This window comes from Scophthalmus maximus, chromosome 3 (assembly GCF_022379125.1).
Source record: "Scophthalmus maximus strain ysfricsl-2021 chromosome 3, ASM2237912v1, whole genome shotgun sequence".
NCBI classification, from domain to species: domain Eukaryota; kingdom Metazoa; phylum Chordata; class Actinopteri; order Pleuronectiformes; family Scophthalmidae; genus Scophthalmus; species Scophthalmus maximus.
Window position 1 is genome coordinate 16,910,895 of NC_061517.1, and position 14,516 is coordinate 16,925,410.

A 14,516-nucleotide genomic window follows, 5' to 3' on the forward strand; every position below is an offset into this window, starting at 1 on the left:
TCCTGTTTTCTTTCCTGCTTTCCTCTTTCTTTTCAGTTTATCCCCCCCTCCCCGTGTGAGTCCCGGCTCACACCCCACCCTGCTGCTGACATTAACCACCACCTACGCTTTAAACAGGTCAGGGAAAACTCTGGGATTGTATATGAGCAGGCAGGCGTGCTGATCTTAAAGGTCATCGCACGTCTCCTGTGCGACAGCACGCTGTGTTGGACAGCGTGTCCGCAGATGGAGAGATAGCACAACAACGAGTGGAACTAAACCTCTGTGATCAACTGATGTGACATGCAATGAATGACTAGGAGCTGGGGTGGGATAAACAATGACCTGCCACAAGCCAAACACCGGTGGGTTTGTTCTCTCACAGAGGTCAAAAACCACCATCTTTTTAAGTAATCACATGGGCTGTGACCAGTGAACGAGACAGCACGGTGTGGTCTCAGGGACTTCAGGGGAAGCTTATTAAAGTTCCTACCATTATTCTAAAATAATAAAGTCAACACATTTTCATTTCATTTCATTTTCACCTTTTTACACAACAAGACCCTGGGGATATTACTGCTGTAACTGACACAATTGCCTGCAGCTGAACGCATATTTATATTCTTTTTTTTTTAAATATGCCAGTTTTTCACATCAAGAGTGAGGACACCCAGTTTATTACTCCTGCAATATAACACTGTATTCCAGCCCTGGCAACAAAACCTCAACAGCCTGTGTACACAGTAGCAGTTTACATTAACAATATGGGAGGAAAAGTACACACATGGCCCTCACAGGTACCAACCATAGTGCCAACCATAATCATGACCGAGGTACTTGGGAGCACTTTTACAATCTTTCAGGATTTTTAGTGATCCACACAATTTTTCATTTGTATGCCATTTTTAAACCTGTTACTACAAATAATATCTTATTCCAGTGTGTGTAAATTAGCAATTTTTTATACAATGCAATTTAACTCAACCCCAATGCTTTTGTACAGCCTCAAACATGTCAGATTTTGTTGCTATAAACGGTAACTGTGCTGTAAAACAGTCATCTCAAGCCTTTCCGTAACTAAGCTCATTAAAACTACCCGGAAGAATTTGAATAAACAAACCATCCCAGCCTCTAATGGGCCAACACAGGCGGCTGCTTCCTACCTCTCTATGACGTAGAAGTTGTCTCCGTCATCTCCCTGGTCGATGACGTGATCCCCGGGCTGAACCCGCAACTCAAACATGGCGTCTAGCACCTCAGAGAATTGCTCCTGGATGGGGGACGAGAGGAGTGACATCAGACACAGGTGAGGTGAGGAAACAGAGTAGGAGAGCAAATGTCCTGTTCCTTAGCAGAGACGAGATTACATTTTATTTTCCCAGTGCTCCTGTTAAAGTACACATGGTTAATTACAAGTCACATTTTTTTCAAATCATGACACTCACTCCATTGATGTGTCTCAAAGTTTGTACTTCCATAATTTTTGTTCTGATCTCATTAGTTTGTCCACACTGACAAGTATGGCAACATACTGTGGACTATTGTCCCTTTTCCACCAACAGGGATCTGGTTCTTTAACTGGTTCCGTTAAGGGTCATTTGGACTTTGGTGGCGTCTAGTGAACCGTTGTTTCAACCAGATTTGAGCTGATCACCATAATCATAATGATAGTGATCCTGGTTCCATTATCCTCGATCTATTTCAGAATGTCACCAAGCACATATATTTGGAAGGGGGATTACATTCTTGCATGTATTGTTTTGTTGTGCACGGAACGGTGGTCAGAAAGTCGAGTGCTGTGCTGTGCAGTGTGTAAACCTCACTCACCGACCAGTTAGAAGACTGTGCCTGTGGGTTTAGCCTACTTCCTAGCATTTCTGTCTCAAATACCGGAATTCATGAGTCCAACCCCGACACATGATCTAATCACCCCCTTCTATTTTTTCACAAATCAAACCCTGTTTACAAGTGTTTACTTGTCCTTCCTCCCCAGTTTATCATCTGATCTGCCCCAGGAGCAGTTGCATCTAAAGTCAGTGATACATTTTCCACACGCGTGAGTAAATTATGGTCTAATAAAGGTCCATGTGACACATCAGAGGATGTACGCCAGGCTCTGTGTGGACATCCATGTACAGTACGTCCATCAATTCGTTATCTGTTCAGATGAAAACCAGGCAACATCCCTGACGAACACATAAACAACTTAAAAAGTAATCTAAACAAAAACAGACTACTTTAAGATCAGTGTTATTTGCAGGGCTCCTCTATTGTATTGTATGATTAATGAATGTTTTACGTGTGTGGATCTTAGGGCTGTAACAATTCTGAAACCCAGGACCTAAAACCATGATACGAACTACCAGAAATTTGTATCACGATATAGGATGACAGAACAACAGTACCTGAGCCTGTCGGGCTCTCGTTATTTTACTATTATAAAAAAAAACCTCAACAATTATATAACAGCAATACAACACATGTAATTCAGAAGATTATGATTTCATTTAGAGTTAGAGCAATTTGTACAGTATATTATACACCTATTTGACCGTCTTCCAACTGCATGTGTCATGTGATCAATGTAGTCCAATCATCATTGACTGATCACACTTGCAGTTTAAGTTAAGTGTAATTGATTTCAGACACATTCAAATCTCCAGCGTGGAAACATTTTCTTTGTCCAAACAAAATAGTTGGTATGAAACTCTACATTATGGTCTACACTGATCTACATTCAGGTCAGCAGCACCTGATCTACATTCAGGTAGATCTGATCTACATCCACATCTACATTCACAGTCGTCCTGTGTACGTCCTGCTCACCTGATCTAGTGTTTTGAAGAGTAGGATGTCTCGGCAGGCCTCCTGCAGTCTGCAGCGCTGTTCGTCTGTTTTTGGGTGAACCACTCTGGGCTCCGTGTCCTCGTCGTCATCGTCTGGGTTGAACGCCTCTGCACACACTAGAGGGAAGACATGCAGACCCACTTCAAACAACACAACAACACGTCCTGTGTGATTACAATGTGATGAGACAGTGCAAACAATCCAGGTGAGAAGGTAGAACTTGTACGGCTATGAATCAAGTCGCAGTAGCAACAAAAATTAAATGCGAGCCTCCAAATAACCTTGACCACAAGGATAACAAAAACCAAACAAATATCAAGAGGCCAGCCAACAGGTTGCTGGCAGCTCAGGTAATGACAACCTTGTAAAAAAATACATGACCACCAGAGGCATCGTTAGGATCTTGACACATCTGTGGCTTAGTCCAGTGCCAATGACTATAAAGGGTGAGACACAGTGCTTCTTTTGAACTGAGACACAAACTGATAACTCTCCAGCAGCTCTCTCGCTTCTTTAGTGTCTCCCCTGTCTGCCACACTCGTCTCCTCTGTTCTCTCCTGTCCTGCTCTTAAAAAGGATGACATCTGGAGATGTCATTATCATGTTTATGATTACACCATCAACATATCTAATTAAATGTATTTTATATTTAGACTCAACCAGATATATAAACAAACACCAATATCAGATTATACAAAGTAAATCCACCAATGCCCTCTTTCATCCCACAGGGATCAATGGTCCCATAGGAATCATATGGCTGACATTCTGCACTCTGATACAATCTTTCTTCCCAAACATCATCGCTCGCTCTCTCTCTCTCTCTCTCTCTCTCTCTCTCTCTCTCTCTCTCTCTCTCTCTCTCTCTCTCTCTCTCTCTCTCTCTCTCTCTCTCTCTCTCTCTCTCTCTCTCTCTCTCTCTCTCTCTCTCTCTCTCTCTCTCTCTCTCTCTCTCTCTCTCTCTCTCTCTCTCTCTCTCTCTCTCTCTCTCTCATTTATGATTAATCATGCACAGTAGGTATGATCATTTTTAAAGGTTTCAATTTAAAGGCTTTTTAGAAGGCTGAGCTTGTTCTCACCCAACCTGAACCACCTGCTGCTACGGCAACATGAGACAACTATTCATCCACATCCCCTGGCTTTAGCTGAGGCTGTTGCCTTCATCCTTTTTCTTTTTGAGAAAGAAAAAAGAAGCTTCATATATCCACAGCCTTCAAGTCTTGCCACAGTGAATTAGCTCGCTCATTACACTCGCTAGATGTCGACAGTAACAAGTAATCAGTGTGATCTCTCTCTCCCTCTCTTTTTCTCTTGGTCACGCAAAATGTGCACATGCCAGCTAGCTAGACGTAGATCAGCTGACTGAATGACATACAGAAGACCCAAAAGTGATTGGTATTTTTTTGATGAACTATATAATACTAAATTTCAATGGCTTTAATACATGACCAGAATAAATGTGAATAGATTTGGGGCTGATGATTACCACACTAGTGGAAAAGCATCAATGTAAACATTCACTTCCTGTTATAACATGACAATGTGTCTTTAATGGTACGACTAAGAATTGACAGGGTTGTTTTTCCAATAACCTGCACCCGAAAGGATCATCAATTCTACATTGATCTAAATATAACCTCCACAGATTAAACACAACAGATATCCCCCACAGACAACTTGAGGTTTGTGACGATGCGTTTAAAATGTGACCGTTGAATCACATCTTGAAAAACCTGGAAACAAGATGCAAACAGCATCAAAAGAGTACAAGGAGAAAGTAAGACGTTACACAAGCACAGGCACAAAGCAGAGAGGGAGATTGTGTAACAGAAAATGAGGCGATGGCTCGCAGGAGCAGGGGAGAGGGAACATAAACACTGCAGGACACTGAAAGAGCCCAGAAGTGAGGACATGACACACACACAGTGACATGTTTTACCACACTGGATGTCATAACACTGACAAGGTCATTTCAAGTTGTCACAGAGTATCTGCGTTTCCTCCAACTTCACTACACTTCACGTCCCGCATGACATTTACCACATGGAGGTCTCTAAGTGTGTGTATGTGATCATGAGTGCAACACCTTATCTCTCAGAATTCATGCCAATCATGTTTGGAACCACGTGAGCTCTGAAGTTTTAACATGTTGACTCCTTTAGTTCAGGTTGATCAGGCAGATAAATATAAAGGGTTAGGCAGTAAGGCAAAAGAAGTTTCATTGAGAGTGTGTTCCCAAATTTGATGCAGTCAATTTGGAGTGAAGACAATCTAAAATGAAAAAAAAAGAAGAAGGATACAATCCCCAAACAAAGGGTTTTTTGAGTTTGAAGTGACAGATGTTGATATAAGTTTATAATATTCAGCTTTGTGTTTTCTTCACTGGTGTGACTACAATTCAGAATCAGATAAGGCAGAATGTGCAGGTGGGTCCATCATGTTCGGCTTGACTTGATGAAATCAGGAACCATAATGGCAGGATACCGAAACAACCTACAAGTCAATGTGTGTTTCGTTTCCAACCCCCAGCACACTCATAAACAGGAGTGTGTTCAAATCTAATGCAAATGTGTAATCAAATCATTTTCACCACATTGTCAGTCAAAGAAAAATCATTGTTGATATGACTGTGGCCTGATGTTCCTGATATAAGAAAACACTGATTTCTGATGACACTAATAAATACATACAGTTGGCGATGAAAAAGGCCATTTCTCTATTTCTTTATTTCTGTCTACATTTCTTTATTAATACATGACTACATTTATTTATTTTTATGTCTCTGTGTCAGTGTATAAAAGGTAATTAGGTAGGTGGGCCAAGGAGTATGTGCAAATACGTGGACAAGAAGTAAATGGCTCAATGAAACAATTTACTGCGCATCTGTCTCCCTTTACATACTAAGGCTAAATCCATACTAATACTACTAATCCCCATCCCCATTCACATATACTGGACATGTGAAAGATGGTGTGGAACAGGCATCAGATTGTCTACACCGCAGTCGGTTACATAGCTACAGAAAATACTACAGACAAGTAACAACAATAATGAAAAGAAAGAACAGGGATTTCTTCTCTAGGACCGACAACAAGGCGGAGACAGTACTTAAAGTAATGTTTACAAGGTTTTGCCTTCACCACTGGTGGTCGAGTCAAGATTGATAATAACTAATCAGGAAGCAAATGCATCAAGATATCTGACCGTTTTTGTTGTCCATACTGTTTCCAAACTGCCACGTTTTTTTTTTTAATAATGTTTTTAATTTTCCCTTGAGAGAAGTTCAAATGTGTGTCCCTGAGAAAACACTGAACTCAATTAACTTTGTACAACTTACAAATTACAAATGGGAATCTTTTCAATATAACTGACAGAAGGACCTTTGTAGTAACATCTTTGGGAAACATGAACATCTCAGTGACGCTATACCTTTGTTGTATTTACACAATTCCTTCTCAATTATATTTCACAACATTGCCACTACAAAGAAGGTCCACTTATACCACACAACATTTTTGTCTACAATGAATCTCTAAAACACTCGTTTACCACCTCATATACAACCTATACAACTAGAGGTTTCAGCTACACAGCAACGCAACAAAGTCGCAAACTTCCACAGATGCACACCACAGAGTCCACTACAAACCTTTCAGACTCTGGTGTTGGCAGCAGGTTCAACAATGACGGTAGGACAGCAGTAAAGATAAACATCAGCTGACACACCCAGGGCCTAATCAAAGTGCAGCGCTCTGTGGCGGCTGACGTCATTCATTTACTCTTATGTAAACATGAGACGGAGCGTGAGAAAACACGAGAATCGTTCATAGAAGATCACTGGCACCAACACAGAAGCACAGACTGCAGACACACAAACACACCACCGTGGCACTGTTTTTAACATGGCCTGGCATAGGCAAGCACACTGGAGGGGAGAGAAATCATTTACATTGACACAAGCTGTGGGTGATAAACGCTGTGTTGTTCCTTGGTGTGGATTACATTTAAGGGACATGAAGTCTCACACACATAGATGCACACGCCTTACCTGACACTCTCCTGTTGAATCTGCTTGGTGGTGGAGCTGCGGAGAGAAAGAGAGGTGAAATTAACATCATTGTTTTTTCATAATGAAATTTAATGGGATTTTGTGATTGCTTTGAAATCCTCATTACCATCATCGCCTGTTCTGAACAGACAGGTGGTCATGGCAATAATGGGAGTGAAAAAGGTGCATTTAGAAAAGGAAAATGCGACAAAGGAGTGACAGTCAGCATTGGAGAGAGAATGATGCAGAGAAGAGGTGAGGAGGGAAAAAAGCAAGACATGCTCAAAGATAGACAGATCTGAAGAGAAACAATGTGTGACTAGGAAAGAAAATGTGAGCTAGGAGATGAATTGAGAAAGAAAGAGAGAAGTGATATTTTTCAGTATTATGAAGTTAATATTTTCTGATTTCTTTGAAAGCAAAGGCCACAGCCTCCTAAATGATCATCAGACACGATACGCACGCACGCACACTTTCCCTCTAACAAAATGGAAATACGTTTTTAATGACCACAAACTAAGAAATGTTAATACAAAAAAACTCAGTAGCAATAATCACATAATGTTTGCCTGAAGCCAGAAAGATATGAGCAGATAAACAAAGAAAGTTAATAAGAGCCCTCGCAGTTACATCTTTACAAGTGAACTAATGTATGAGGATTGAGGAAGGATAAGAGGGTGGTGACAGTTATGTCGGTATTGAATCCATTACAAATGATGAAAGGGGCCGATCTGTATCTTTAATGCCATGCTCAACTATTCCTAATTTCTGCGTTTGTCACAAACTGACAAAATCGGCTGGAAGGATGCTGGTGTTTGTTTATGTTTCCACGTGACAAGCAGGCCTGTCTGTTCCAGTGCAGCCTTAAAAAGCCTCAAGCTGTTGTAATTCATTGTTTGGATACACAGATGCTGCTGTTGGCATGACATATTTGATCTCCCCCTGCCATAAATTCAGCATTAAATAATTCACAACTGCCACACATGTTCCCTAACTGAAATGTCAGCTCAAGCAAATCACAGAACCAGGAGAGCTTTTGAATAGTTGACCCTGAATTCTGAGACCAGAGAGATTACAAGTATATTAAAATAAAGTATTGTCAAATCAGGCTGTGCGATATGTATTATCCGCAATGATATATCTTATCTAAATGTTTTGATGATGTGCATTCTGGAATTTGAGTATGTAACTCTTCCACATATTCACTTTGTCATGTAGCCAAGTAGGATACAGACTTCAACTCAGGCACATTGACAGTACATGCAGTGTTCTTAGTACAATGGGTGTTGTTGGATTTAATTTCTAGATGTGATCGTCCTCGCTCACATGGGGCTGGTTTGTCTTTGAAAAGACGGCTGTTTGATGGCAAGACGGCAATCTGCTAAATACATTGGTGATCGGAGGCCATTGAAGACAGCTCGATGACTCTCTTTGCTCTCCTCACCACTTCGTATGGAGTCATACATGACTGACTGCTATTTTATTGACAAAGAGTGGAAACCACAGTCTTGTTCTTGCGATAAAACAAATGGTGGAGGTGCACATGGGCTAAAATATTGCTACACAACTCAGTGAAGTTGTCTTTGGATTTCATGTAGCAATGAGTGTTGCCCTTTTGGCGATGTGGCGAATATGGCCCTCTCCATGGAAACAACATTATGAATCAGATGAATGGCCTGATGTGCAGAGTGTCAGGTGTGCTGGGAAAACCTGGCAGCTCCTTAAGCTGTTTGTTAAATAAATCTTCATTAAAAAATTGACTTTCCTTTGGTATTCAAGTGTAAAAGCTTGACATTCATGTTTGTTTGTTTTTTATTACAATGGAGCGTCCTGTTTATGACTATTTCTGCCAAGGACATTATATTTTCACATTAACATCGCAAACGACATGGTGTCTATTCAAGTAGTAGTAGAGAGGATTTCAAACAACTTTTACAAAACGTTAGACCCAGGTAAAAACTATGCAGTCAAAAATATTCATAAAATATATCATAAAGACTTTCGCAAACTTCCACTAATCGCTTTCGATAAATGTCTCTATAAAAAGTGATGTGACCACTTCACCCCTGCTGGAATTTAGTTAAGACACAGCAAATAAAAATCACAGCTAATCACACTGTTAAGAACAATTTATGCCAATGAATGTGTTTATATTAACATGCAGACTCAAATAATATTCTAAATAATAATCTGTTTAAGTGTTGGGAGAGCATTAGAACGTCATGCGCCTCTTACACTAAACCAGAAGAGTGAATGCACTGATTACACAAGATCCAAACATAACCGGTGAGAGAAGCTGATATTAGTCTCGAAAAAATAACAATGTAGCCTTCATGTATTATACTGTTATGGCAGTAATGGTTATTAATAGTTCAATGGAAATACTCAGAATGGGTGAAAGCAAATCTTCTCCTTACCATAACACAACTAAGTATTAAAAGGCAGAAAATAGCAGCACCCAATGCAAATAAATATTTATTGTACATTTTTATTCTGAAGGTTAGTGGGTAAACAGTTTCAAGCTATTAGAAAGTCTAGTTCCATACATTTTTTTCTGCCACTTATTGAGGCTAATGTAAAAAATGCAAAAGGACTACTTCCTTTCTCTTGCCGTTGTTGAGCTCACATGGCATGAAATTTCAGACTTTATCCAACTGAACCCCACTGAGCTCAGGCCGAGGCCCCGTCCTCTTGCGTGCATTACCTACCTCCCAGACCTGGCTTCAGGCAGGGCCTGGGGCGACGCCGGGGCAGGATGACCCTTGCTAGTACTGAATACTGAAGGTTGTAGCCTGTACGTTTGTGAAAGTACAAACTGGTTCGAAAAGAAAAAACTGGAAACATGTTTAAAGGAAACTAGATTACAATAGCTTTAATATGTTCATGTCAGCAGCCATTTAACGTTTGAGCAATTCTCTCATTCAATAATAAAACGCCAACTTGTGTTGGCAACGGCATCAGACCAAACACAGTAATGTCTTAACAGCAGCTTTAATAGAGTTTAATGTCAGGTCATGATTTCAGTGCAGTTGACACTGGATTTGGAAGGATACTGCTGGATATGAATATCCATCAGGACTATTAAAGTGGCATGTCGAAAGAGCAAACTGTGTGCATGTCCGAGAAACAAATGGCTGGGTATGTGTCGGTGTGTACCAGCATGTACAGTGTGTCTGCTTTCTGTGTAAACTGATTGTGGCCTTGTGCAGCGTTGGTGCCTGCCGTTAGGGGCATCCTAACCTTGGGGCTTCTCGTCCTTGTGAATGTGTGTGCCTGCCTGCAACAGGGTGTTAATTTAAACACACAGAGGGCGAGGTCAGGGCCCTAAACACCTGATTTCTAACACTGGGCTGTTACGTGCCAGCGAGGACAAGGTCCACTGCTGCCACACACACACACACACACACACACACACACACACACACACACACACACACACACACACACACACACACACACACACACACACACACACACACACACACACACACACACACACACACACACACACACACACACACACACACACACACACACACACACACACACACACACACACACACACACACAGTGTCCATTGCTACCTTATTACCATCCTGTCAGAGCCCATTAGATCTAGACTGTGAAGATAGGAGCCTGGGGGAAACTCACACATACACACCACTTTGACTCGGTCACCAGGGGAGATGGACAGAGTTTAACACTCCACTCTCCGTGGAGATGGCTCTCGGTATAAGTCAACACAGATCGAGCCAAAGAAAGGTTCCTGGTTGAAAGGAATTTACTTGATTAAAGCACATATCAAAATTCATCATGAGAAACTTTTGCACTCTATATGTATGTGTTAACCCAGATATGCATGAACTTGCTCAACTTGTCTTTGGCAGATAATGATTCCCATGCAGTACATGCTGACCATTAACCAAGCTCCAAAATGGCAGTCTGCTAGGCTTTCTTTCTAAGAAGACCATGTTAATTAACATAAGGTGAAACAGGAAACAAGAAGATCCATTCCAACTTTCTCAGCACTGTGTGCTGGATGATCTGGAACAAAGACAAGACAATTCAGACTTTTGATTTTCTCAACAACAGTTCCTTGAATCAGCCACAAACTTGGCAGGTGTTTTGGATCACAGTGACATCACAGATTGTTGCTATGCAAGTTTGTAAGTAGTTTGATTTTGTGACAATGCCAAACACAGAGAGGTACATTCTGAACGGTCATAAAACATAATTTATAGATTATAATAAAGAGGGGAAAAAAAAGTTTGAGGTCAAATTTGTGGGTGGCAACTTAATCTTATCAGACCTTGGTGAGTAATCCACAAAGTACAGTACTTTTCTGCTTACACATGCACTTCTCCTTCCCTGTGCTGGACGGTGCTCTCTCATTTTCATTCGGACCTGTCCATCCATCTGAAATTATGTTTATAACTATGCATCTGTAGGTCACGTCTCTGGACGGTACTTACAGACAGAATAGCTTTTACTCAATTTATTTTTCAGGATGGAAAGCAATAGAGCCTAGTCCGTTTGCCTACAAATAGACATCTCCCTTATCGGTTTGTTTAACTAGAACCCCCTTCAAGTACTATTAGGGTGAAGCCAGCACTGTGGCAGTGCTGTGACTCTTCAGGTGTATGTATAGAGGCCCTCACCCTCTGTGTCAGTTTCTTCCCACTACAGGAATTAGGTTCAAGTAGTTCCATTACACTGTCTGGAGTTCACTATTCTCGGTTTCTCTAGCTCCCTCCTCATTGTCATTATTGTATACTTCGCCCCCTCAGCTGTCCGAAAGGAGCAGACCGTCCTCCCCCGTATTGCTCCCAAGGCTTCACGACTCCTCTCCCTCCATATTCTCCCCTGCAACAGAGTCTGGATAGTTATTTTATCTCTTAACAGTTAATTACCAACAACCAAATAGACGTAGTTAGGAGAGACATAAGTTGTGTCACTTTAGTTTGCTGTTCCAGCTGAGCAATAAGTTGTTTGAGGTCTGACTTTAATTTGCTGTTAATGTACCCGTCTGAGTTTCCAAAAGAACAATAAACAAAACTAAGTAGTCTCCTGTTTATTGACGGTGCACAGTGCGGTTTTAAACACTACTGAACACTTGCATGTTGGTGGTTCAGCAGGCGGCACCACCTTGCTTACACAACAGGCCTCAGTTACGAAATGCAACTAATAATTGGTGACTCTTTCCTAATTCAAGGGTACAACTAATATGTAATGCCATGACGAATGACTAATAATGTCAAAGCAATGACTCCAGGAATAATTACAAAAACACATCTACTTTTATGGATAGTGACCAATGATAGTTTGTCTCTGAACTATGGTTTCTTCCCAAATAGTAATCAAATCAGCAATTTATACACAGCTTTCGTCTCATATGTCTTGTTGTACTCTATTATAATGTCAGACCAACCAGGCTGTGTGGCACCAAAATGATGACTATTTTGTCTGGTAAATTACATAATATTACATATTTTGAGACTCAGTCAGTACTCTACTAGATCTAGACCTGGCCTCAACCCATGATCTCCCCATCCCTGGCACCCAGACAGATATAAGAGCACATAAAGAAAAGAAAGAAATATGATGAAGAAAGTTTTAACAGAAAATGGTAGGCTTGTGGAAATGACACATGTGTTCTGCACAAAAAAGCAATCGCATAAATGGGGAAATGGCTAAAAATTTTCTTGGAAAAATAAATAAGTCATATGTCCCAAACATAGAGAGAAACATCATTTCAAATCACCAAACCTTCCAGCCATCACTCGTTCAACTATTTACTGAAGCATTTTCCCCATAAGTCAAATTTAAACATAAACCCCTATTTCTCCCTGGGTGCTGAAAAATGTATTAAACACTGTTTTCTTTCCCATGAACAAATTCAACTTCTAGCTCTTTAACAAAAGGTATATCCTTTTCCGGACTTTTCTTTTTACGCATTTATTTAGTTAAGGCGCCAACCACAAAATGTAACAAATATGCATCAGGACAGGGACCTTTGTTACTTGTCATTCCCTATGTCTCCCTCTTCCTTCTAGTTTCCTGTCCTCTCAGACAGGAAATGTATAAACATCACCTGGACAATAATGAGAACTTCCCTTTTTACCCTCCCCTAATTGCACCTTTTCATGTTTCCTTCGCCAGTCTCCTCTCCTCTCTAAAACTCTAATCTGCAACATAGCCACCAACTGAGAGGACACATTCCAAACTGCTTCAAATGATTTGCTTTGATCGAAGTCAAACTCATGAGCAGGTCAGATCACCGTGGGTAGCCAAGCAAAGAGGCACAAAGACCAACACACACTCACACTCAGACACTCATCACAGAACGGAATAAAAGAGAATTAATTCAAGTTTTCATTGTACGACTTATTTTTGGAGGCATTTTCAACCTAAAGCTGAAATAAACTAGCCTGATTAACACGGGTTCAGCTCTAGTCATCTAACCAACATAAAAATGCAAAATGTAAAAAGCAGTTTTGTCTGTTAAGAGCAGGTGGATATACTGAAAATGTGCATGTGCTTGTGTGTGTTTCCATGTGTGGGTGCATAAGTCTGAGTGTGCAATGTGTGAAGTGCTCTCCCTACAGTCATGTGTCTAGGGGGGTGTTGGGGGTGGTGGTGATGGTGGCTGTATCAAGTGAACGCCTGAAGTTGCCTTGGCAACCTAACACAAAGAAGATCTCATCGCCATAACAACACCCCCCCACACCCACCCTCTTCTCAGCCACCAAACACCCCCCCCCTCTATCCAGCTTGTAACAAGTGGCGGCAGATCATCCCTCCTTTTCCCCTCCCCCTTCCTCCCCCAGTCTCCATCTCTCTCCATCCACCCCGATACACCCACTCACTGCCATAACGGCATTAACAGATGGACAGAAGATAGAGATGGAGGGAAGAGAAATTTAAGAGGGGTTGGGGGGCAGAGGGGGAGAAGCAAAAAGACAGAGCAGAAGGGATGACAGAGTGAGATGTATTACGACAGGGGAAAAAAATAAATGGACAGAAACAGTGAGGGGGGAAAGACAGGAAGCAAATATCAATATAATTGGAGTGATGAGTAGTACACTACTGTATATTCCTGTTGAAAACAAAGGGACAGAGATATAAACAGAAAGCAAAGTGGCGAGAGATGTGATGTGTGTATATGTAAGGAAAGAAGCAGATAAACAGTCAGACTCTGGATAAGAGGAGAAAAGGGATGACTGTAACATGTGATAACTGGTGATTCAGAGAAAAATGAAGAGAGATAATCACGGAGGCAGTGGGGGTTGGTGTGTGTGAGAGAGTGAGAGAGAGAGAGGGGGGGGGGGTGTTTGCTAAGTGAATAAGGTGTTTTTCATTGATTTCTCTTACAGCCATTCTCAGTGTGTGACTTTCTGTCTGCTCAGTCCATCAATAAATCAGGTTGTTTGTTTGAGGGGGGACCGATGCATGAATGTGGCCACAGTGCCTCAGAAATTTGAAATTTCAATATTTTACATTCTGCTGTCTTTGGTTTGACAAAATGTCTACAGGGGGGTTCGACTGCCAAGAGAACAAATGAAGCAAAAGCCTGTGACAGAAAGACAGATCCAGGCACCATCACTAAGAATTAAATGAACCCTAACCTCAACTGAAATATGAA

General features: G+C 41.2%; 1 protein-coding gene across 10 annotated transcripts in view; it reads right to left on the bottom strand.

Annotated features, from left to right (window-relative positions):
• Positions 1-14,516, bottom strand: part of prkar2aa (protein kinase, cAMP-dependent, regulatory, type II, alpha A) — a 42,312-nt gene that overhangs the window by 6,696 nt on the left and 21,100 nt on the right. For all 10 annotated transcript variants that reach the window (XM_035646325.2, XM_035646321.2, XM_035646324.2 and 7 more), the window contains 3 exons: positions 6,875-6,910; positions 2,806-2,942; positions 1,143-1,249 (listed from right to left, as the gene is read on the bottom strand). In XM_035646325.2, the coding sequence (XP_035502218.1) occupies positions 1,143-1,249; positions 2,806-2,942; positions 6,875-6,910 (280 nt within the window). The remainder of the gene's footprint in view (positions 1-1,142; positions 1,250-2,805; positions 2,943-6,874; positions 6,911-14,516) is intronic.